The 25,247-nt window shown below is 44.8% G+C and overlaps 1 protein-coding gene across 1 annotated transcript in view; it reads left to right on the forward strand.

Annotated features, from left to right (window-relative positions):
- CLIP2 (CAP-Gly domain containing linker protein 2) overlaps positions 1–25,247 on the forward strand; it is an 83,086-nt gene that overhangs the window by 37,578 nt on the left and 20,261 nt on the right. The window contains exons 3-8 of the mRNA XM_062592542.1: positions 1,050–1,588; positions 12,060–12,184; positions 17,475–17,688; positions 18,667–18,864; positions 20,007–20,110; positions 21,697–21,757. Coding sequence (XP_062448526.1) covers positions 1,050–1,588; positions 12,060–12,184; positions 17,475–17,688; positions 18,667–18,864; positions 20,007–20,110; positions 21,697–21,757 — 1,241 coding nt within the window. The remainder of the gene's footprint in view (positions 1–1,049; positions 1,589–12,059; positions 12,185–17,474; positions 17,689–18,666; positions 18,865–20,006; positions 20,111–21,696; positions 21,758–25,247) is intronic.

A 25,247-nucleotide genomic window follows, 5' to 3' on the forward strand; every position in this document is an offset into this window, starting at 1 on the left:
AGCATGTTTTAGTAAATCCACATGCTCTTTATTTTAATTCTCCTTGGACCTAGACTGAAAGCACAAAGCTTGTGATGGGGGGGGGTTTGGAGTCAGCAAGCATTGCAGTTGTTGCTAGTTAGTCTGTTCTGATTATCTTTGTCCCTATTCAGAGGCCAGTCTCGTAATTCAGGGTCTCCTTGTGTACTGCAGAATTTCTGTACTATGATGAACTGATCAAGGTATCCTGGAAAGAGTGACTGAGATAGTGAATTTCTGGCATCATCTGCAGTTCTCCTCCTCCCAGAGCAGCTGGAGGTTCTGCTGGATGGGCTGATACCAGAGCGAGAGCGTTTCTTATCACAGGTCTTGCTGCGTTCTGCTGCTGAATGTCAGCCCTAGAAAGGCTGTTTATACTTGTTTATAGATAAACCATTTATATTGAAAATAACCCAGGTGTCTACTTACTGCTGGCTTCTACTCCTGCAAAAGGCGTCTCAGCAGTTGGGCAAACTGAGTAATTTGCAAAGCCAGCTGTGTGGTCCTACAGGAGTTGTTAACACCCTTGGAGGGGACTGTTAATGCTTGGGTTAACTGCATGTGGGGTTTCTATAGTACCAGATGCTAAAACATCAGTGTCCCCTCATTTTTGATGAAAGATTGACAACTTTCCTCAAAGATGTTTGTTCTCCATTTGGACCTTATGCCCCTCTCACCACTCCTGCCCCTTGGAGTTATTCATGCTAGTGCTCCTGTGCAAACTATCCCTCAGTGTTGTGATGGGGGTGGGAGTAAGTGGGTGTTATAAAGGGGGATAAGGACATGGGCTTGGTTCTTTGTTGTGAGGGACCTGCAGAATCTGGGCAGAATGTGGGAAGTCCAGTGCCGATTCCTTTCCAGACAAGGAAGACGTGTAAGTAGTGAGATTACTCAGGTTCTCACCTTTGGCCAGTGTAAATCTAAAAATCAACTTGTGGTCCTGGATGTTTCCTTTTTAATGCCCTTTCCTAGCGTTTTGGCTGCCTTAGGTTTTCTCCTCATACCAAATCCTCTTTTCCCTTGATTCACAGGCTCACCTTTACACAAGCAGGGTACCACCTCCACCGCCAGCGCCGAGAAGTCGGGGTCAAAGGTTGCCGAGGTGGGCGATGATTTCCTGGGAGACTTTGTGGTGGGCGAACGTGTCTGGGTAAATGGAGTGAAGCCAGGTGTGATCCAGTATCTTGGGGAGACGCAGTTTGCTCCAGGCCAGTGGGCAGGGGTCGTTCTGGATGACCCGGTGGGTAAGAATGACGGCTCCGTTGGTGGAGTACGTTACTTTGAATGCCAGCCGCTGCAGGGGATTTTTACGCGACCTTCCAAGCTGACACGGCAACCGGTGGCCGAGGGCTCGGGGAGCGACGCCCACTCCGTGGACTCCCTCACGGCTCAGAACTTGTCGCTGCACTCGGGGACGGCCACGCCACCTCTCTCCACTCGCGTCATCCCCCTGCGAGAGAGCGTCTTGAACAGCGCCATGAAGACCGGCAACGAGTCTGGATCTAACCTATCGGACAGTGGGTCTGTGAAAAAAGGGGAGAAGGACTTACGGCTTGGAGATCGTGTACTGGTGAGTTGAAAGCCCCCTTGAAAGCCAAGGACAAGAATTTGTCCCCTCCCTAAATGTCCCTGGTCAGGGTAGGGACAAAAAAGAAGAGTTGGTGGTGGGGTGTGACAACATGGTTTGCAAAGATGCATGGACCAAGCAGACTTTGAATTTCTGCATTGACTGTTGCTGGGGATGCTGTCTTGCAGACAGGTCTCTCTTAAATTAATGCAAGACAGCTTGTTCCAGAGTACTTCCTGTATTGGACAAGTCTGAGCAGTAGGGTAGCATCAGAGTGCAACTGCAATCTGACAGGGAAGTAGCAAGGAGAAGAATCTTTGCTTATTCTTTTCTAAGCCAGCATACATGCCCTTGCAGACTGTATCAAAATGTATCAGGCCTTTTCCTAGAACTGAAAAAAAAAAATCTAATACACACACAAAAAAAAACAACAAAAAAAAAAGCCTTGTCGCATGTGATCATAGGTTTCCTTCTCATGTTTTCATTTTTATATGTTGGATATGACGCTAATTCCTTTCCCATATAGAAGGGAGCTTATGGCTGATTTTAAAAACTGGCAGAACTTTTTAGACCATTGTGCTTACAGATCAATTCTCCAAGTCTGATTGTGGTGGTGTTTTCATCATCTACAGTAGAATACCTGATATCTTTAAGTCATTTTTGGCCCAATTTTGGCTTAATGGAAGCTTGTCATCAAGTTTATCACCATTTATGTCCTAGCAAAGGAGTAGTATTTTCAGTGGAGGTTTTAAAGGGGAGGAAAAATATCAAATCATGAACAAATTGAGTTTGATTCTACAGTTTGTAAAATAGTTCGGTAGTTCTTTTTTGGTGTATGTGATACACATAGTGATATCAAATATTGGGAGGGATCAAGCACTTAAGCACAGATCTTTTGCGGCAGTATCCCCTGCAGCATCACTGGAACTACAAGATGAAGGTAACTTTACCAGACAGAGATGGCAGGTTCCCAGGCGGTTAGTCTGCATGCATCCTGGACAACGCAACGCCCCTTTTAAGTTATAGCTATGTAGTATTTCCTTTCTGGGCACCTGTTTTTCCCAATACCGATGTCTATAGTAGGAAATGCACATCTGCCATCTGAGTAATAATATGTTAAGTTCTACCAAACCCCTCTTCTGTATTTTTCTGAGCAGTCCTAGGCTGTGCTCAAGTGAGTAGAGATTTTTGATGACCGAAGCAATGAGTGAAATAATAGACTAAGCCAGCAGCAGTTTTTTGGCCTAAAATATGCCAGTCTGCACCAGAGCAAGATGAACTATTGAGGGCCAAATACTCATCAGTAATATGTAATTTTCCTTGTGCTGATGAGTTATCTGTGAGGGACCATCTAACACAGCAGTTCTAGCAGTAGCCTCACGCTAGAGCCCGGTGGACACGCTACTCTCTTTAGGTGGCACAGTGACTGGCTTGGGAGCAGGTTTCTTGGCCAATTTGAATTCAAGAGGAGCATGTACAGTAGGATATCAGATGCAGTCTCAGATATGCTGTGTGGTTTCAGAGAGCGGGTGCTGCTGCTCGCGATAGCAGCAACCTTGGGGATCGCAGGGTGCAGCACTAGCTGATGGGGCTGAGGTCTTTGCTGCTCTCTGCAGTCCCTGGGGAGCTCTGGGCAGCTGGGCCAAGTTAGGGCCGCTCTGGGTGGCCATCTGAGCAGCGAGCGGCTGTGACAGGCCACCCGTGTGTCTTCTGGGTGAAAACTATTCTACTCTGAGGATTGCAGAACATATTGCATCCAAATGTTAGATGTCTCTGGAATTAAAAATACACTTCCTGAGCTAGCAGTGCACTTGCAAAGCACTGCTGGGTTGTCCCATAGTTGTTCTTTTATTTAAATAATTAAGTTTGATCATTTTCAAAGAAAGTAAGAGTGAAGATTGCTTCTCCCTGTGCCCGCCTGCTAAGGCATTTGGTAAAACTAATTTGAATATGTGGGCATGCAGGCCCAGCAGTAGAGGTGAGAAGTAGGTTTATATTCTCAAGTTTTCTCAGGAAAGCACACTACATTCAGTTGCAGTATCATGGCAGGAGCTGCCTGCTGCTCAGGGCTTTCAGTTGTCTCTCGTGTCTCTTCTTCCCCAGTTTGCTCCTCCAGTGTCTGCCTCTCTCCCCTCCCCATCCCTACCGGCAGCAAAGCATCCACTGTCCCTGCTGCTCCCTGGGGAAGGGTGGCAGTGATGCTTTCTGTTTACAAACATGCTGACAGTTCAAAGTTGCTATATTAAAGTAACCACACGTGAGGGGGGGGGGAAAAATAACCTTGGGAATTCAGGCCTCCTCTGGTCTGCTTGTTTGCTCTCCTTTCATGCTTTACCTGTTGCAAGTGGCTTGCGGAAAGGACTGAAGTGAGAACTTTCAATTTAAGCATTTACAGTAAACTTCAAAATCTAAAAATTTATAGTAGTCTTGGCTCTGTTCTTTGTGAAGCAGCCAGGCAATGGGCTAGCTTTTTCCAAATCTTCCTTAATTCTTTAATCCATCTCTTTGGTCCCGACTTCAAGCTTGCTGAGGCAGTATCTGTCCATCTAATACAGTGCTTAGCTCAGTGGGGCTCCGCACAGACCTCAGCATGCCAGCAATTTATATTACATTTAATACAAATCATTAGCATCTCTCCCCTTGAGCTTCTGTTGGTTTTGGAGAGTGGTTTTAAACGAAGCTGCCTTCTTAAAAACCTTCCCTTCCTGCCTGTCGATATACTTCTCCCCCAAAATGGGAGATGGTGGAGTCTTTTTCTTTTTTTTTTTCTTTTTTAGTAATAGAGACATCAGCTAGTCATGTTTGATATTTGAATGCATAAACAATAATTCTGGGTTAGCCTGGATTGGCCTCCGATTCCCCAAGCAAAGTTTTGCTCTTGCCCTCCACGAATCGGTGCGACTTCTGTTGTCTTTATTGCCCTTACTCTACGCTTTCCTGAAAGATTCTTTCCATTTGTGAATGTCTTTGAAGCAGACAGGATCCACCAGAGGCCTTTTAAGCGAGGGAGGACATGCGTTTTCAGTAATTGCTCTGTCGAGAGAGCACAAGGCTGTGGGGGGCCCTTTTGGGCCTGTCAGGTAGACACCGACCGTGGTAGATGTTAGTGCTCTGCGTCCTGGTTGCTTTCCTGCTAGTGGTTTTCTTTAACTTCATTAAAGTCCATTATAGCTTGAAAATTTTCTTGCTTTTCAATGACTTTGTTCAAAGACCCATTCTGACTCTGCAGTGGTTGTTAAAAGTGACTTAATGGAGCTTTCCATTAGAAGAATTAGATAATATTTGCCTTTGGCACTTCTTAACTCAGACTTTTTCCCAGAGATGCAAAAACTACATTAAAGAGATTAAAAAAAAATCTTTTAGAAATCATTTCTTGAAGTCTGGCAAATGGAAGTGAAACAATTAACCTTTGCTTTATTAAGAATGGAGCTTCCCAAAGTATCATCTGTGCAGTATGTAAATGTGGGTGATCATCACTAGAGTACTGCTTTTAAGATGAGCTGACTTGTGCTTCTCCAGCTCTGGGAAAGAAAGGATGGAAACAGATGAAACAGTTGAACGTTTTCTGCTTGGGAAGAAGAATCTCTGCTGTGTTGTTTTTCCCCTAAGAAAATGTATTTCACATTCCTCCAGTAGGAAGTGGAGAAGAACGTGCTGTCAGCAGCTGAGCTCCTTCCACCCTAGACGTGATTACTTTCTTAGCAGGGTGGGGAGGAGGTGAGTGTTGTCTATATACCGGTTTAATTAATGAAATCCTCTTCGTAGAAGTATCCTGCCCTTTAGCTATCCTTCTGCTTCCTAACCAGGAGCGCTGTTTTCAGTCGTGAAACCTAGTAAAAAACAAGACTAATGCCTGGGTTATATTAATTGCTGATTGAATACGTTATTGTAGGATGTTGCCCCAGATGCTCTTCAGGTAGATTCTAGGTTTGATTTTGTGAAAAGCTGGTAGGTGTCAAAGTCAAAAATCCGTGCTTAAGTAGCAGAAAAAGCACTGACACTGAGCTTACGGTGGAGCGATGCCTTGGCTGAATGACAGGCAAGGACTAGCCCAGCAGGCTGGTTATGCCTGGTGGAAATACGCTCTGCGTTCACCCCGTGCGTGTGATTTTAATCATTTTTTCCTCTGTACGCTGCAAAGGGTTTCTGCTTGTGGTATATTACAACCTCTGGCTCCTGGCAAATTACAGAAAATTCTCATGAATAAACTAATCACATCCTTTTCAACATCCCCCCACTACCCCTCCAGCCTTGATTTGCTAGCCTGAAGCTGCAGAGAGCCTTTAACCACCTATGTGAAAAATCATTCCTCGTAGAAGCTCCCCAGCAAGGAGAGTCGCAGTTGGGCAGAGAAAGCCACTTGCTCTGCTGCTGTCAGCTTGTGTTGAGTTATTTTGGTGTCTGAGACCGAAGTCTTGCTGCTGTGAAGGCATGTGAGGCATTAGGCAGGAGTGATTTGTTCTCTTTCTTTTCTTAGTAAATGGGCTGAGCCCTCCTAACTCGCTTGTGTCTTACAGGTGCAGAAATGCTCCTTTATGGCTTTACAGAAAGGCAATAACAAGATGCCGTTTTCTGAGTTGAAGCCAGGCTGTAAAGAAAAGAGGGTCATATTCCTTTAGTTCTACCAAGGTGATATTTTCAGGGAAGATGTAATTAATATTTCATTGCCTGTTTTCAGCTCAGTCCATAGGGAGAACAGTGATTGCTGTGTCTTGACTGGGAAGTGCAGCAGTATGGCCGAGACCAAGACTTTGCACTTCTCAGTCGCTTCTGCTCTGGCGTTTCCCCTTGGAAGATCTGGACGGCGACTGTTGCTCAGTCGTGCTGATGAGTGGGTCTAGTTAGCTTCAACTATACAACAGGAGTGGGAGAGTCCCTCTGTGTGAAAGTGAACTCTGCTTCCAGTCAGGGCTGGCTCTCTGGTCTTGGGGACATCTGACCGAAGGAATGGTGATCAAGCCGACTGTATTTGCTCACTCTCTCCTTCCTTCCTGGTAGGAGCCACCTTCCCCACTGCTCCCCTGCTTAGGCAGGGTTCTTCTCTTAGTGCAGAAAATTACATCTGTGAAATACCTTTAAACACATCTCTGAATGGAAGACCTTATCCAGGCTGCAGGAGTCACCTGGAGCCGGCGTCCCTTCACAGCCAGGCTGCCCTAAGCAGGCAGTAGTTACTGCAGACGTGCTAGTCTGAGGTGGTTGTGGAGCCCCGAGCCGGCAGCGTGTGGTCTCTGCAGAATGGTACGTCTCTGCTCCCTACGGAGGGCCGTGACAGGTAATGGCAAGAACAGTTTCTAGTTATCTGCAGTAGTCAAGAGACGGGAAGACATCTAGGTCTCCTAGTCCGAGCTCTTTCCTCACGGTGTAGGACTGATGTGAAGTACAGTGGGACTGCTGTTGCCACAGAAGCGAGTGTTGTTGTGTTGCCCGTCACTGTGCTGGAGCTAAGAGGTAGTGAACAGCCCAAAGCAGCCACCCTGCCCTGCTGCCACATTAACCCTTTGAGGCCTTGAGGGATACACACACCCTGGTAACCATTAATTTGGGCTGGTGCACTGGCCAATCCTTGTCTGTCTTTTGCAGCATCTATCATTAAATAGGGGTTGTAAGCAGCCTGAGTTGGAATGAACTGTATTATTAACATAGGCGGAGTTTGTCACAGGCAGCCCCAGGAGGGCGTGCTGCAATTCTAGACTTTCCACTTGCATTGCATCCTGAGGGGGTTATCTTCTCTCTGGTGCCAGAAGGATGTGTGTGCACAAGCATCTTGCATCCACAGTGTTGTCAGACTTGTCCCTGTGCAACACTTGTAGGGATGGGAAGGCCCAAAGCTGGGGGTTCATGATAAAAATGAACACGTGTGTGTGTGTGTGTACATACATACATATTTCCTATAAATTCATGAAGAAACATGTCCTGCAATTCTCAGCTGACTCTTTCCCCCTTACACTAACAACTACCTTTTGGCATTCAGAGTTTGTGTAGAGAGTACTTAATAAGATGCCATCTGAAATGAGTTGTATTTGCAGATGAACCTAACCAGCAGCCATACTTCCCCCTTACCACCAGCTTGCTGGGCTCTGTGCCTGGCTGTTGACGATGTCAGCCAGGACGTGTCTGATAATGAGCGGTGACGTGTTTCCTCTAGGTATCATTACACTTACAGATCATTATTTCACATGCTCTGTAATAGCTGGACCCAAACTCTCACACTGCTGCAAAAAGCACCCTCAGTAAACCCACCTTCCCCTTCCTTTCTCTTCCCACAGGCAAGGAGGTAAGAGTTTTGCCAGCTCTGTAAGAACCCAGCCTGAGATGTGGGAGTCCTGCAGAGGAGCTGTCGGTATACTCTGCTCCTGCATTTATTGTTCCTACCTCGACTCTCTTAGCAGCAGCACTCAGTCTTGCTGGAAATGGTTTGGCAAGCAACTGAGGAAAATAAATCCAGATGAATAGATTAGAGTTTAAGCTGGCAGCACAGCACTGCTCCTTGATTTCTGCCTGGGGGTGTGCTCAAGCAGGGGTCTACAGCCATTGCTGGCCCTTGAGCTGTGCACAGCGTCGCGGGGAACAGTCCTCGTTGGACTGAGCGACATTTATTCATTTCTTCTCTCTCCGAGCGATGTCAGAGTATTCGCAAGCAGTGTGTTGCCTGCACAGCCTGGGTTGAGGGCAGCAATTAGGAGGTTCCTGCTGAGAGCAAGAAACTGCTGTGGGGTGGGCAGGAAGGATGGAAGAGAGGAGGTGTGAACGCGGGCTGCAGGGAGTCTGCCTTGCAGCAGCTGGATTGAGGCATGGCCTGGTGCTAATTTGGTAAATTGTTTAAATGATATTAGTAGCTCTGATGAAGACAGCGTCTGGAAGGATTAGCGTCACTGTCTTTCAGCCTTGGGATACTGGTTCAAATCCAATTTTGTCATTTCAGTGAGAAAGTCATAATAAAATATGATGTCAGTGATACTGCAGTTAGCATGGAAAAAGTGTAGACATATGTCTGTTCTATGACTATGTTTTGTTTTGACCTGCCGGTTAAAATACATGATCCTTAAATTTTGTCATGGAGGTCAAGCTGAAGACCACCTCTTGAAACTATCAGAGATCTTTTCTTGAAGAAAGGCCAGATTGGGAAGATGCCCTTTTGTCAAAGGCATGAAACGGGCCCGGGAGCTCAGGCAGAGAACTTCAGTCTACAGCTGAACTTCCCGAGAGATGAGAGCCCGATGGATGAGGCCGTTTGACTCCAAGCCAGTGAGGGTGCAGCTTGATTTAGTAAGGTGGAGCTTGGTTAACAGATCAATGTAAATATTCTTTTTTATCTGTAGCTGAAAAATCTGGAAGGTTAATGCTAGCGAGAAAATGCTCCAAAATGAAACAAAACCCCTACACCACTATGTCAATATTGCTTCCATTTTTCAGCCTTCAAGTGAGCTGCTTTTAGTTTCTTTCTTGTTGTTTTTGCAAAAACAACTATAAATCTGGTTGAAAATACTAGCATTTTTGAGTAGGTAAATCCTATTCTCTTGGAAACAAAAAAAGCTTTGGAAGTTTTGCTGGTTTCTGATAGAAACTTGTTGCTGCTTCAGTGGCCGTGGCACGCTCGCCCTGTGTCACGGGGGCCGTGGGGCTGCCCGGCAGCCTGGCTGAGCGTGCGCCGGCTAGTGCTTTTGCAATGAGATGGGTTGCCCTGGCCGAACTGACTTTGCTGTAGCTCTATATGCTCAGCTAGCTGAAGGCGTGATGGTGGCTCTCGTTAACGTCTTCTGGAGAGTGTCACGGCCGTTGTAGGCAGGGTAGCAGCAATGCTGATGGCAGGCCGTGGTGTTCACGAGGCAGACGTCTCTGATGATCGCAATCGTGCTAGTGAAGTAGGAGCCAGCCTTGCTCGGCTGCCTTTCACACCTGGGTTGTGGCGTGTTTTATAAAAACTAGCCATGGACAGGAGGGGTGATGGAGAGACTGTGAGGTACCATGATTTATGGTGAGCCATTGCCACCCATTCTGGCTTCCACAAACAGCCTTTTGTTCTCCTTCTGAGCTGATACCTCTGATTTGTTGAAGTACCGATGGAAACAAGTGCTTCTGTTTTGGTGAGACTGTTTCATGCACAACCTACCAGCTGGCTTTTGCCAGAATACATTATTTTAGCAGCATTAGCAGATTATCAAAGCTGAATAAATCTACATGTCTGAGTTGGGTGAATTTTCAAAGCTCTCCATCCGTAAGAGTTCATGTATCTACCAAAAGCTGGTTGAACTTCCCATCAGTTCAGGTGCTGACAAGTGAATGGGGCAGCCCAGCATCAACTGCTCACTGTCTTCCCGACCCCGTGAGGATGAAGGGACCCAGATCGTCAGGGCAGGGCAGAAGCCTGGGGCAGAAGATAATCCTGTATGATCAGCGTGTATCTCATAGAAAGGATATCAGAATAATTAATCCTCAAAGAAGTAAATTAAATACATTATGTTGGAAGCAAACAATCATGTTGCTATTTAGAGGTGTTTTAAACCTGATCTGCACTTAAAATTTTCACTGATTTGTGTCTCTGCGTTAGGAACACAAATTGCTTTCTTACTAAGCAGTTATGGTATAGGTGCTACTAGATACACGTGTATTATGCCTGTAGAAATGGCTGTTGTCTTTCTTGTTGTGAAGAACTTTCCCAAAATAAGTAATATCTATGGGGGCATAACTGAGGGGTCTGTTGTTTGTGTGGACAGAGGTGTGTGGTCCTCTAGCAGAGGCCTGGGAGCAGTATGGTGGGATTCATGCTAATCAAGGGAGCTCATTTAAAGGCATTTACATGGGGCATTTACATGAGTCAGGATCATGTCTTGTTAAAGGAAATGTATGTCAGTATCTATAATTAAAAACTCAATAAAAATAAAATTAACAGGCTTATCAGTAATGGTAAGTTCCTATACAGGACATTGTGATGAATTACTCCTAAAATTGAGTTCAAACTGCAGGTAAAGAAATATGTTAGAATGGAATTAAACTATGACATTAATATTAAGAGAGTAATTCCTTATTAACTCAAATAAATCAAAAAGGAGACTGCTGTATGACCGTGAATGACAGGTAAAAAAAATTTACTGAGATAGTTCAAATCTGTTACTTGAATTCAGTATTAGGACTTGCCATCGTCTCACTTGCGGATGCTCTTCACTGCGGGACCAGAAAGCTTTCTTGTGATACTTTTTTTCTTACTGGCAAATGTTTACTTCCTTCCTATAGTGAAGAGAACAACATCTACAGTTTTCTATATGAGCAAAATCCTTTGCTAAATCCTTAATGAGAGAAATTACAGAAGACTAACTCACATTTTGGAGGGACTTTCAATTTTGTAAAACAAAACATCCTGTAAGCACTCTGAGTCTGATTTTAGTACTCTCAGTGACCATTTCTTGGTCACCGAGAGTCCTTGGTCAATTTGGTGACCATCTCTTTCAGAGTTGTCTTTGTGTGGGCATTGCAATTGCTCACAGAACTGCATGCATGCATTTGACAGCCCTGACGTTAAAGCACTAGTTTGCAAAAACAAGAGTGGATGCGTGAGGCAGTCAAAGGCTAGGCTGATTTTGGTGCTGCTGTCAGCTGTTGCTGCTTTAAAGCCTTGGGAATAAAGTTCATGGGTTTTCTGGTGAGTTTGGCTTCTGCACACCTTGTCAGGTATCCTGCAGCTTAGTCTGCAGGTCCAGAGGCAGGATGCTGACCTCGGATGCTTTCTAATCCATGCAGGTTCAGTTATTTCTAGCCTGGGAAAGCTCATTCTCCTTTACATAAGCAGTCTTCAGAATATTTAGTTATTCACATGCCCCAGAACTAGTAAACCTATTACATACCCAGCTGAGAATATTGAGACAAAATTAAAGATTTCTGGGTTAAACTATCATGATTTTTTTGTAGGAGAATGGTCTTCTGATGCTGGAGTACCTATTTATAGTAAACTTAATATTAAAAAAAGTCATTCTACATAAATTCACAAAATTAATTTTAAAATTGCTTTTTAACATTTCCCTTTTAAAGCTTGACTTCAGCTGAGATAGACTAAAACCATTTGAGTCATGCACTGACGTAGAACTGAAACTCCATAAATATAGATGTCCCTTCTTTATGGACGGTAGGAATAAGCTGTGCTTGGAGGAGTTAACTCCTTTAAGGCCTCGCAAACAACTCTGTACAATTAGCTGATGCCTTGAAATGCGTTTTCATTGTATTTTTTCGGGCATTTTCTAGGCAGCAAGACCAAAAATTGGAGACTGTTGGTTTGCTTATAGTTATTAGAGAAGCATCTTTATTGCTAGGAGAACTCGATATGAAAGATATTAGCAGGTTTCATTAGACCAGAATCAGAAGATGCTGATGTCTTTTTTTTTTTTTTTTTCTTTCTCCCCTTTCCTCTCTCCAGCTCTATCTGCCTTGCAGTGGCGCCAGTGCTTCTGTGTCTAACCCCCAGCATTTTGATCTCCAATAGGTTGGTGGGACAAAGACAGGTGTCGTGCGCTACGTGGGAGAGACGGATTTTGCCAAAGGAGAGTGGTGTGGTGTGGAACTGGACGAGCCCCTGGGGAAGAACGACGGGGCTGTTGCTGGTACAAGGTACTGTGCACACTTGAACCCAGTTTGGGATGTGTAGGGCCTACCCACCTCCCAGAGGAGGCTTCAGCTGAACCCTGGAAAGGAGAGCCAGGGCCTACACTGTGGTTAAACGAGTGTGTATGTGTGTGTAAAGGGCTTTGTGGAATATTTTGGAATAGTTTCTCAGGGAAGTCTGTAGAAACTTCATCACTTAAACTTAAAGCAGGATCTGATAAGGTCTATAAAGAGGTAACCTGAGTGGCTTCAAGGAATAGGAGGGAATAGGAAGAGAAGATAATATATAGTGAGGTTTAGTTCTTGCTGGCCTGGATTCTGACTATTAGATTGGCTTGCCACCATGCATTCACTTCATAAACCTTTTGCACTTTATCTGTAATTTGCCCTTTTGAGACTATACAGGATTAAGATTTATGACTTTTTTTTTCTGCTGGATGGTTTTCTTCTTCCTGGGGACAAATTTCCAGAGTTCTGAAAGAGCAATTGGTGGTTGTTGCTTTGTCCTTGTAGAGATTCTCTAGTGTGACACCTGCTTGCTGATAGACTTACCAGTGCTGACTCCACAGGCCCCTCTGCTATTTTATTTTCAAAAAAAAAGCCCTCATCAGTATCTCAAGAACTAGGCAGGCCTATCTAGCAAGCTTTCTGGAAGGTCATTTTTCTGTTCATGTGCAAGTTGGATAAGGGAATCCCCCAGCCTCAGATTTTGAGTTTGGGGATGTATTTAGGACAGCAACATTTTAACCCTGCTTCAGATATTGGTGGAACTGATTTCTCATGCTTCACAGGTTCTTTTAGTAGGAAATACTATTAATTTCTTAGAGCTTCTTAAGCAAATCTTACATTAGAGGCAAGATGTAACATTTTAGCTCTTGAGGAACTGAGTATTCCTTCCTTGTTAGAGCTTGGCTTCTGTAATAAATACTCCTTATGTTGTGTCAGCCTCTTTTTGCCCAGAAGCCATGTGTTTTCATTTAAAATAAGAGAAATGGTCTCTTGTTCAATGTCAGGACAGGAAAGCAGTAAACAATTGGCAGCAGAGAGCTGCTGAGTTCTAGCCTGCTCTCAAGAGAAGAGAATTAGGGTGGTTGAGAATAAGTCATGGAGTGAATCTGAGGTCCGACTTTCTTTGTCATGCAGTACAACTTATCTGTAAGCTCTATCTTAAGGGTGCTCACAAATTATTTCCTTTGTTTGTGCTAGCATAAGCATGTTCTAGAGCTTGCTGCCTCTTGTCCTCACACCCTTGTTGCTATGTCTCAAAAACCTTCCTTTTGAAGTTAATCTTTCCTCTGGGACTGCGACATCATGGTCAAGGTTGGTGTGGGTGAAGATGTGCACCCCATCTGCAAGTTTCCCTTTTGTTTCACACTTTATGTCAAGATGTCAGGAGCAAGAAGTGTTGAGCAGGGATGGTAGAGAAGAGGAGTGTTTTAGGATGTTTGGATTAAATAGGGAGGATTAGAGAAAGTCTGTAAGACATCCCTGGATCCAGCCTGTTTGCGCAGACCTTCTAGTAGTGCTGGAGACCAGCTGGTACAACAGTGTTATGTCTGGGCTGTCTGCTTGGTCCCTGCCAAAGGGCACTTTGTCCACCTGGGACCTGGCTGCAGGTTTATAGTGCTGTTGCTGTTGGTCCTCTGAGCCTTTCTCCAGCCTTCTTATTCTCTGCAGTGAAAATACTTCACTGGCAGCTTATAGCATGTGCTAATTTCTACAGCAGGGTTTGGAGGAAAGCCAGCATAATAGAACAGGCACCCTGGGGGAGGCGTGCAGGCTGCAGCTCTCCGTCCTGGTGGGACTCCTGACACTGCCCTGCACTTGTCCTGGCAGGAGCAGGCCAGGGCTCCTGAGCCACTCGGCTGTGGTGGTTGTTGCCATCTAGTGAGCATCCGTGAGGCTGGCTGCCTTGCACGAACATGTGCTGTTGCGGTGGCAGGGTGCTGCAGTGGTGGCAGGCTCTAGGGCTGCGTGGCATGGATGTGGCTGGCACTGGCTGTGGGGAAGACAAGACCAGTGCATAGAGGGATGGTGAAGGTTCAGGACTGCCAGAGCAGCTTGCAGGCCTCTGGTGGAGGCTACGTGCAGGCCTATGAGGACAGGACATCGCTGTGCTGAGCCCTTCTCCAACACCATGTGGATGCTGTTGAGACACTAGGTTTTCCTTTGCTGTCTGCATGGAAGACATGCAGCTTGCATGCTGAAGAGACTGGGTTTTTTTATATATATTTCAAAATTCTATGCTATTTTACACCTGCCGTTTGTGTCACCATCACAAAACCACTTTCATTTCCTTTTTTTTTCTGTAATGAGGATATAGAGCTCCTTAGTGCTCTCAGTTGTGAGCAACTCTTGGTTCTCAGATGCTTTTCCTGTCAAATCTGGACCCAATTCCTGCTTCTGAGCTACAAAAGCTACTTGCCAACCACTGCTAGTCTGGATTAATAGTAGTTGAACAGACATGGGGCAAGGCAAGTTTGGATTTGCTAAAAGCAAGAGGGGACTTCTGTGCGGCTTAGCCTTTGATATTGATAAATCATGCGTGCCAGCTTGTGCTTAGACCAGTTACGGCTGTGGCATGGGCTGTGCTGCTGATCCTCCTGATCCTACTTCAGTGATGCTGAGCAGGGCTTTGGCTGGTTTGCACAAGGCCATGTTGCTATTCTTTGGGTCGCCCTTCTGTGGCTAGGTCAGCCTGTGGTATGGCTGGTTTTCCATATCCGAGAGCCTGTGTTGGCAGTGAGTGGAAGAGACTAAGTGTTTTTGGTTGTGAGATGTTTTTAAAGGTGGTTTTGGGGAAAAAAAATGGGCTTGAGCAGATGCTTGAAAATGAATCACTTTCTCCTCTGGATGGAGATCAGGCTCCTCTGCCCTCCCAGGCACAGAGATCTGCCTGTGACAATGCCGTGTGGCTGCCAACGCTTAAACGTGGCATGCAATTGGGAAGCAGCTGCTCACGTCTGGAGAGAGGACTTGTGCTAGCAAAGCTGGATTTGATGTTCAGCATTACTAAAGTACTTCATCGTTTTTATTCATTAGGACTTAGGGTTTTTATATTAATAAGACAAGCTTTTTTTTTTTTTTTTTTTTTTTTCCCCTCCCCAGTGGTCTGGTATTTTGTCCTAGCCTTGTTTACAGAGCCTTTGAGAAAGAACTGTTAAAGCAGAGGTTATTTTCTGTGTTGGCTACTCCCTTGAACCAAGGGGAGGTGACACAGAGATTGTGTGGTTCTACTTGCTGCAGTGCAGCAGACAAATGACAGATTAACCCTGGCTTGAGCAGGTTGGTCCAAGCTCTGAAGGGGTTTCCAAGTCCAGCAATGTGGATTTTGGGTCACTTGTATTCTGAAGAGACTCCAGAGAGACCATACCCTTGGGCTTACCGCAACTGTGGAAGCGAGCCTGCACTGTAATTATCCAATCCACCCATCTCTGCCGGCTTCTTCGTAAGTTGTGTGCATGGGAATCAGTTTCCCTTTTGTTTTGTTTTTGTTTAATTTTGAAGTTGAGAGCTACCATTTTCCCCTTCTGTTTTGGAAAGGAAGACTCTTACCCCATGGAACTTTATACAAAGCTGTGTAATTCAAATCTTTTTACTGGACACTTTGCTTTTTGATGTCCCTGTGAACCAAGGTAGAGAGCATGTGCAGATTTTGGGCAGGCCGGCTTGTTGCTGTAAGGAAGGAGTGCGTGTGCTCTCCTCTGTGCTCATGAACTGGGATCTTTCTGCTCTCCAGACTACCAGATGGGCCTTTTCTGGCAACTCATCAAAGTGTGTAGCAACTAGTGCATGGCAATTATCTTGGGTTTCCCAGCGCAAGCACCACAAGTGGGAAAACACAGAGGTTGCCAGGGTTCTCCTCTTGGTCCTGATCCGAAGTCCTCGGAAGTTGGTTGAAACACTTAGTTTGCTTGTGCTGAGCCTCTTCTATTAATGCAAGGGTGGTGGTGGCTTGTGTCTGTTCGCAGATAGCACGTATGTATCAAGCCCTGTACCTTGATCTTGACTATCATACTGTTACTCAAATATACCCGCTGTGTGCTAGGTGTTACTTTGGGGTGGATGTGGTGATGGTTGGGGCAAAAGGTGAAGAAGCTGAAGGTCTTTCATATGCTGCAGCTGGCAGTGAAGGAAGGTGGGAGCTGTCTATACTGAGTGGTCATGGAGATGCCTATGTCCCTCCAACAGCAGGGCTTGTAGGAGTGTGGGGCTGTGGAAACCGGAGGCAGATCATAGCGAGCTTTCTCCTTAAGAAATATCTCCTCCTAAGCATGGTAAATCCTGAATGGCATAGTGGGCCTGCTCACTCCACACCAGAGCCCCTCTAGGATAGCTTTTTTTTTGTCCCTGTCATGACTGAGGTTGACATAAGGCAGAGCTCTTCCCCAGAAAATCCAGGCTGTAAAGGCCCACAAGCTCTCTGTCTTGACTTCCCTAAAATTTTAGGTCACGTCAGCTATTAAAGACCCTTTCAAGATGCAGAATTATGACCAATATCCCATTAAACTCTGTGACGCATCTTTTCCTTGGCCTTTGCAAAAGCTGCATCAAATCATCAAGCTGCATCAACTAATTATAGTATTATAGCAAAACCTATAGGTGATCTTCAATTCTGCATGAGAAATTGGATCCTTCAGCGTTCTGAAAGAATGTAAAAATGCAAAGTCCCAAGCTCCTTGGCACTAAGACTCCTTCCAGCACATTGAAAAAGTGAATGCACAGAAAATTACTTCCAAGTTCAAGGCCCCTCTGTACTGTCACATTGTATGTAGATGCTGTGATAGAATTGGGATTTGGACCAATAAGTTTCTCTCTCAAGCTGTTCTGCTCATTTGTTTTTCTTCTCTTAGCTGGAAAGTGAATCCCGACTGGACGGTGTCACATCTCCATCTGGAGGGCTGATAAGAAAAACGTGCTAGGGTGAATGTCTGATATCCAAATGTAGCAAAAAATCTTTTCTGCATTTAAACTGGTGTGAAACATAATGTAAATGCGTATTTTAAGCCCCTGCAAACATTTGAATATGTTTCACTGTGTGAACACCTTTCTTTAACTGAAGCAAACTTAAATTAGGGCCTGTCCTTCCAAAATAGGAAATGACAATCTTCTATTCCAACTGACAGGAAAGGAGAATAATCCAACCACCTGCACATGGGAAGTCATGTCAGTGCAATGCACCTGGAAGGGATCAGCTAAGGGCCAAGGCTGTGTATGGCTTAGCAGCACTGCTCTGACGCTTGGGTGAGACATGTGCTTTTACCCTTTCTGATTTGGTACGTCTCCTCTACTGCAGGTATTTTCAGTGCCCCCCCAAGTTTGGCCTCTTTGCTCCCATCCACAAGGTGATCCGGATTGGGTTCCCATCAACCAGCCCTGCCAAGGCGAAGAAGAGCAAACGCATGGCCATGGGAGTGTCCGCCTTAACCCACAGCCCCAGCAGCTCCTCCATTAGCTCCGTCAGCTCGGTGGCATCGTCCGTTGGGGGCAGGCCTAGCCGCAGCGGGCTGGTAAGTGACTCCTTGCACGGACTGTGCAGCTGGGATCTCTTCTGCTGTGATTGGGCTTACATGAAGTACGAGGCCTGGAGGCTGGTTTCAGCACCTGCTTTAGGGCAGCTGCCCCTTTACCATCAGTGAGAAAAGCGGGGTGTGGGATACTGTTACCAACCTCAAAAGTCGAATCCTCTCCTTGGCACAAAAGGTGTAAAAGATGCTCTGAGCAACTGTGACCCTTAAAGATCCTGAAACGTTGTTGACAATGAGATGGATTTCTACTCCACTGTCATAGAGCTGGTTTTGCACAGGATCTCTGCAAAAAATACTGTTGCTTCTTGGTTGTGTAGTGTTGTGCTGTTGTTAAACAGCTGCCCTTTCTGCCTCCTGCAACGGTGGCATTTCACTGAAGGGGTAACAGTCTCCTGGAACACACGTCCTGGGTTTTGGAAGGTTCTCAAGAAAGTGGACAGCAGAGCAGGCACTAATTTTATAAAAATCTCTAACTTTGAAGTATAAAGAGTGCTGCATAGCACCTGCTGTCATCTCAGCTAGGGGAAGAACCTCAGTGTCCGTTACTGGGAGTGGATTCAGCTAGCCCATACCAGTCTCCAGTTGAGATCAGTCCTCCCAGCTGAGCTCAATGAGTTTGAGACTGCACCCATATCTGACATCAATAAAATATATTTAAGAAGGAAGATGACACAATAAATTATGATCTTTCTTGTCCCAATTCCCATGCCACATCCTGTCCCTTGGGAAGCAGCCATTCCACTGCAGTGGGGAAGAGCTATTGAGTTTGATAGCAGCTTCCAGATCTGTTTTACAGACTCATTAACCCTGCCTGTAGGGTCCCGAATGGAAACTATGAACTCTCTACAGCCTAAGTGATCAGTAGATGAGCTGCATTTCGGATTTAATGGGAGTTCTTAAAGCTGTTCAGGACTGAGAAGCACACAGCTTTACCTCTGTCTTTTTTAAACTCTTTTCCAGCTGACAGAGACCTCTTCTCGTTATGCCCGAAAAATCTCCGGCACCACGGCTCTCCAGGAGGCACTGAAGGAGAAGCAGCAGCACATCGAACAGCTGCTGGCAGAGCGTGACCTGGAGCGGGCTGAGGTTGCAAAAGCCACCAGCCACATCTGTGAGGTGGAAAAAGAGATTGCCATCATGAAGGCCCAACACGAGCAGGTAGGCAGTGACATGGCTCTTGAGATCCTTAGCTTTATCACCTAAGTATGTACTGTACGGTTCTTACTAGGCTTTGTGCTGCCTGGGGCCAGGATACCAAAGTCGCAGTGCAGATACTCTGCACGCCAAGGTGTTGTCTCCATTCCTGTCTGCTCTCTCTGTCCCAAGCAAGGAGCAGAAAGAGCTGTGCCGGGAAAAGGGCAGTAGATAGTTTTTCTAGACTTGTGCCTGATGGTGGATCAATACATCTGAATGCTGAAAGGCAAGTGGAAGGCAAACTCACGCCCCTTAGCCGCCTGCTCCGGCCATGGCTGTGACTGCATTGCAGGGGTTTTGATATTATCAGACGCTTGCTGAGGACATCAGCTCAGTTCATATGTTACTGTATTGCTGCCAAAGGGAGCATGTTTTTGTCGCATTAATGTAGTCAGGAGAATTATAAGGAAAACTGACTGATTATCTCTGGCATTTTTTTCTACAAGCACTCATGCAGGTAGTATTTTATGCACAGGAATGTGATTTTTAAAGAAGGGAACTATGTGTTTATGCTGTTTATCAGTGTGTGGCTCTTCGATGGCTGCTTGTGCTCCGAATTCATTGCTTGTGTTTATAAGCCGTAGTCAGCTACTTAGGAGCAGGAATAGCACTGTATATCTTTGGGTCACTTGTGTCTGTCAGAAAGGCGGAATAAACTGCCAAATCGGTTGCAAGCTGAGAGCTGCTTGCATGAAGTATTATTCTGGTAATTACCAGTAACAGATGAATTAATGTAAGTCTGAAATGGCTCTCTGGCCTCATGACCAGGGCTGACCTGGATCTGTAACCTCATACAAGATTTTGAAAACTGTTCAGTTTTAATCCTCTAATCAGAGCTGGATTCTCTAAAGGGTTCAGGTCACAAAGAGACTCTGAAACATGGATCAAACTTCAAAGTTACACAGTCTCCAGCAGCCATTTCTTTTTGACACTTACCTACTGGATGTTTTAGAAAACTTAGCTTTTTACAAGAAAAGCCTCTGAAATGGATCATCAGAAGCTTGAAATCCCTTGTTCCGATTGCCTGCTCTTTTTTCTTGTTAATTCATTTGTTTGCTTTTAACAACTATGCTTTCAATGTGGACGGGACTCTTTTCTCACTGCAGTACGTCACAGAGGCAGAGGGAAACCTCCAGCGTGCACGTGCCCTGGTGGATGGGATGCAAAAGGAGAAAATAGAGCTATTGAACCAACTGGAAGAGGAGAAGAGGTAAAGCAGGAGAGGATCGATGTGGGAGAAGATGAAACTTTTGCCTGAGAACATTATTCATTGGGTCTAGGGAAAAGAAAATGACATCAGTGATTTTGGTGGAATTTGATACCGTGATCAGACTTGCAAGTGGCACTGTGTAAGCTGGAATTTCTCAGTAGAGAGAGGATTGACTCATGGCGAGGGCATGAACTATGGCATGCTTGCCTTCAGGTATTCTTGGTTAATGATATAATATAAAATAACAATCCTGAAAAATAAACACTGTTCTCTGCAGGTTAGACTGTCCCAAACCCTGAACCTTTCTTTGCAGCCTGGCTTTGCAAAAGACCATTTCTTTCCCCTCTATTTGATGTGCTAATCTTAAGGACATTACTTCCATGGAAAGGAAGTCAAAGTGCCCTGTGGTAGTGTAGTGCATGTCTCCCCAAATCGCAGAGGCGCATCATCCATGGATATATGCTGAAGCATACATTTCTTTTTTCAATAAGAGTGATGCTTGTTATCCTTGAAATCAGATTGCTCCATATGTATGATTAAACCCTTCAGTGGGAATAGAATGACGTTTCTGTGTGTTCAGTAATTGAAAGAAAAGCAGTGAAACAATGTTGGTTTCAACTAAATGATGCCCCTCCTTGAAGACAAATTGTTCTTTCATCCACAAGTCTCCCAGTTTCTCTTGAAGGCAGCTCACTTTCCCAGCCCCAGGAGGCCCTTTAATCCAAGGCAGCTGAGTTTTTTCCTAAATATCAACAGATGCCTTCTCTAATTAGCAAGGGTTTAGACAAGGAAGCTTGTTTGTGAAGTTAGATGTATACACTCACAGCTATTTTTATCTGTGATGGAAGATCAGAGTCCTTACATCTGGCTGACAGTGCAACATCTTCATTATTTTTGCTTTTCTTTTTTTTCCTTTTTAATCTATCAGTAAAGAGAACAAAGAGGACTGAGTTTAGCAGAAGATTGAATTTCTGTGGTGTCATTACTGGGTTAACTGCTTAGACTTTGCAAAAGAGTTTGTGCATCTGGTTTTACATGTGTTTATCTGACCTGTACAATACCTGGTGAAGGCTTTTCTGCTGGGATAGCTCACCATTTCTGCTTTGTGGAAACATAAAGCATTGCCCACTGTCTGCCAGGAAGGTAGAGGCTGATTTCTTTGGTGTATTTTGTATGGGCCCTGTATACAACACAGGACTTGCCCAGTGCTCGGCCGCAAGATAACGGGGCTTAGTAACACGACGGAACTGGGCGGTTGCTTTCACGTTTTTGAGATCCAAGAGTCTGAACAGCAGTTGTGCTTGTTGAGTAGTAGTGTAGTAGAAACAGCATGTCTGTGAGCATGTACCTGGCCTGAAGGCAAAAGTTTGCTATGCATGAGTGTTTCTTAACTGTCTTACTCCATGTGTCTTGGTGTTTAGCTTCTATCGAGCCGTTTGCATATAAAATTTGTCTGTATCTTCCTCCTCTTGGTCTCTTACTGTGCAGGGCAGGTTCACATATGCGATTGGCTTCTTAGAGATGAGATGCTGGTCTGGGTGTTACTGATTACTCTTTGTGTTTCCCTTTCTCCTTCCCGTCCTCAGGAAAGTGGAGGACCTGCAGTTCCGTGTCGAGGAAGAATCCATTACGAAGGGAGATCTGGAGGTAATTCCTGGCACTCTCACCAAAATGGGGGGGAGGGGGGGATCAAAATTTGAAATTGCATGTTCAGTCTCACTTTAGTAACTGCTTAACTCTGAATAACACATTTTATCGATGGCTGTGAGCCTGCTCCGTGAGCACAGTGGGGTAAACTGTGGAAATTGTTCTTTGATATGTTACCCAACTGCTGGTAACAATTTTAGAAGCTACCTAGAAATAATCGTATCTAGCCATCCTGGCTTTAAATATTGCCATGAGTTGCTAAGCCGTATTAAAATCTGACTGTATGTAAATGCATTTTAATGTATTTTTTTCCACTCTAGAAATGATCTGATTGCTCAGTCGCTGTCCCTGCAGTGTCTTGTTATTAGCAGCTAATGAGAGGTACACACCGTCTCCTGGTCAAATGAGAGAGCAGCTAGATGCTGTTGCCTTCTGGCTAAAATGCCAGGTATCACTTGATGTGCAAGACCCTCTTGTGGAGTCTTCCACCTACAAGCATATGGTTTGACGCTAAAATACCCTCTCATTTGGAAGTGCTGTTACTCTACGCAGTGTTGTTGCAGTGAACGTTGTGCGAACAGGAAGTGGTGTCGGGAAGTTCCCTTGAGTGTGAGGTTTTTCTGTGCAGAAAAAGGAAAGAATATTTCTGTAAAAGCAAGGTTCTGTTTTTTCCTTTGTATGAAGCTAGAGAGCAAAGTTAGTAACAGCCAGAACTGTCAAATGGCCTGCTTCAGTGCCCCACTGTCAGTCACATAAAAAGCCAGGAAAATGTAAAAGCTAGGAAATTAAGTATTTTATTGATTTAGGGAAACAGAATGGCTTATCTGGAGGTTAAGCAGAGCAACATGTTTGGCATATAAACGAGCAATGCATCAATAGCAAATCTTTGCTAAAGGTCAGGGGTGGCAGTTTCTGCCTAGCGAATGGGTGTGTGATGAGGTTTCTGTTAATTCCTGGGGTTAGATGATTGGTTTTCCCTGGTGTATTAGAGAAGGGTAACTGATCTGTCATTCCCTCTGAGAGCAGAGAGTTGTCCCTGTATAAATTTTAGGCATTTAAACCTAGTTATGGAATAACTGCAACGGAACCAGGGCTAGCTAGCAAATAGAATATAAGAATATGTGTTTTAGCAAGATGATAAACTGCCGTGGCACAAGTTTTCCTGTGACTGCAGGTCCCAAAGAGAGGATGATGGATCATCTGATCTTTCAGTCAGGCTGGAAAGGGGCTGCTTTGCAATGAGGGCAGAGCCAAGCTTCTTGCAGGCTGACAGGTTCTCTACCCTCTTCTGTGTTTCTCTGAACAGAAGAACAAATAATTTCTTAGGAAAGAGTCATGGAACAGTTTGGTTTCCTGCAACCCAGAAAGGCTAGGATGTTCTCCTGCAAGTCTAACACCAGTGATGAGACAGTTGTGTTGAGAGATTTGCTGTGGCCAGTTCTTGCATCCTATCCTGTCTAACTTGGACGCTCAGACTGAATGGTTGACTCACTGGAGTTAATTCTCGCCTTACTGGTTTGTTGTGGAGACAGAATTTCCAAAAGCAAGTAGATTTGCTTGTGGAGAAATCTGCCATGGGAAATCAGTGAGGTAAGTGCTTCTTCATGTTGTAGAGTGCGTTCCTGGGAAATGGATGTTCCTGACACTCCTGTCTTCATGCAAAATTACCAGGAAGTCAGCCAGTGTCTGCTAGCACAGCACTTAACATCCTCAAGTAGAGTGAAACTAGCCCCTCCCCACCCAGATACCAAACAAACAAACAAAACCTGCTGATAGTCCTCTCTCCACCTGCTTTTTCTAGCCTTCTTATGGATATTTATCTTGCCTTGGCTTTTCACCCAAGGCCATTTACAGTGCCTCTGGAACAGCTGTGTAACAGATGGGAACAGGCATGATGATGGTTAGAAGAGCATCTTCTCCATGGCTCCCGGAGCAGAAACCCTTGATGAAGGCTAGGCTAGATCCCATAGGCCTTCTAACACTCACATGCAATTTTTTAGCTAAAGCCTGGACTCTCGAGTGTTCTGCATGGCAGTCAGAATCCCTGTAAGCTGCTTGGCTGAACAAATCAGTGTCTGAAACCTGCCATCTCCTAGCATAGAGGTGGTGTTTCTGCACATCCTTTCAGGGTGTCTGTGTGTTATAGTTGCCACATCATGTAATTTGTACAAATCAAGTAATTGTGGCACTTACCTGAACACGTGTTCAGCAGGGCTTTGGTTTGAGGCTGTGAGCGAGGCCAGTGCTGTGTTTAGGAGTGCTGGGTATAAAGAGCTTTATCTGACAGGCAGATGGTGTGGCCAGGTGTGGTTTCAGATGGGTTAAATAGATTTTTAAGACCTCTAGAGTGAGCAATTTTACTTCTGGGAAAGCTACAGGTTATCTTTCTCATTCACAACTGGGGACAAGGACAATGTCATCTGCTCTGCTATGCTTATATACTGCGACAGCTCTGAAATTGTGAAACTGTTACAAGTAACAACCAATTATCAATTGTACTCATTGTGCATCAGATTGCTGTAAATGAGATGATTGTAAAGTGTCTCATTCTGCTGACAAAATATGCTCCGCATTGAACATATTCTCATTTTTGTTATTTCAGAATTCTTAATCCAGCATATCTCAAAGCATATCTTGACATATACCCTTAAGTGCAAGTCCTATAGGACATTTTAATTCTCGACACTTGGGTTCAATTTGGAGTTCTTCAACATTTGGAGATGCGGATCTAGCGTTTGGACCTCTGGTAGATAGGATGGATTTAGCCTTGAAACACTGTCTTGGATTCAGCATGTTTTAGATCCTGGTTTATGGTGTTGGTGCTATAGTGCTTTGGAAGGTGGGAAGCAATTGGAGGCAAAAAACGTAGTAAGAACGGCTGTTTATGGTGGAGGACTCTGGTGTAATAGGAAATATTAAGCCCTTCAAGGGACTTTCTCATGCTCATCTGCTGGAGTTCTGAAATTCAGATCTGAGCTTCCTCAAAGTGCAGGGGAATTTTAGATTTGAGACTCAGACTCATACTGGCTAGGCAAGCCAGTTTGTATGAAATAGGAAATGACACAGAACTTCATGCAATTTTCAGATGATATTGAAGATGTACAAAATAGCTGATTTAACTTCCTTTCCTGATTTTTTCCTCTTCTTTTGTTTTTGTATTCTTGTATTTTTTGTATTCTTTTGTGTTCTTTGTATTTTCCAGACTTGGAAAATAGCAGGATTGATAGATGCTGAACAAGAGTATTAGGTGGAATTAAGATAGTTTGACTGGAAACTTGAGTGACAACCTCAGGAGCCCTGAGAAAATCTCCTTGGGAGATAGAGATTAGTTCTGTAGAAGGTCGGCACCGTCAGGTAGCTTGCATCTGACTCGCTACCGCCAGTTGAGGTAACTTCAAAAGCTTGTATTGCTGAAGTTTTACCTGGAGATTTTGGGCAAGTATAAGTTGATGAAAATTTGTTAATAATAGTGGAATAGTTATCCCTGTAA

Source organism: Rhea pennata, chromosome 20 (genome assembly GCF_028389875.1).
Source record: "Rhea pennata isolate bPtePen1 chromosome 20, bPtePen1.pri, whole genome shotgun sequence".
Taxonomy (NCBI): domain Eukaryota; kingdom Metazoa; phylum Chordata; class Aves; order Rheiformes; family Rheidae; genus Rhea; species Rhea pennata.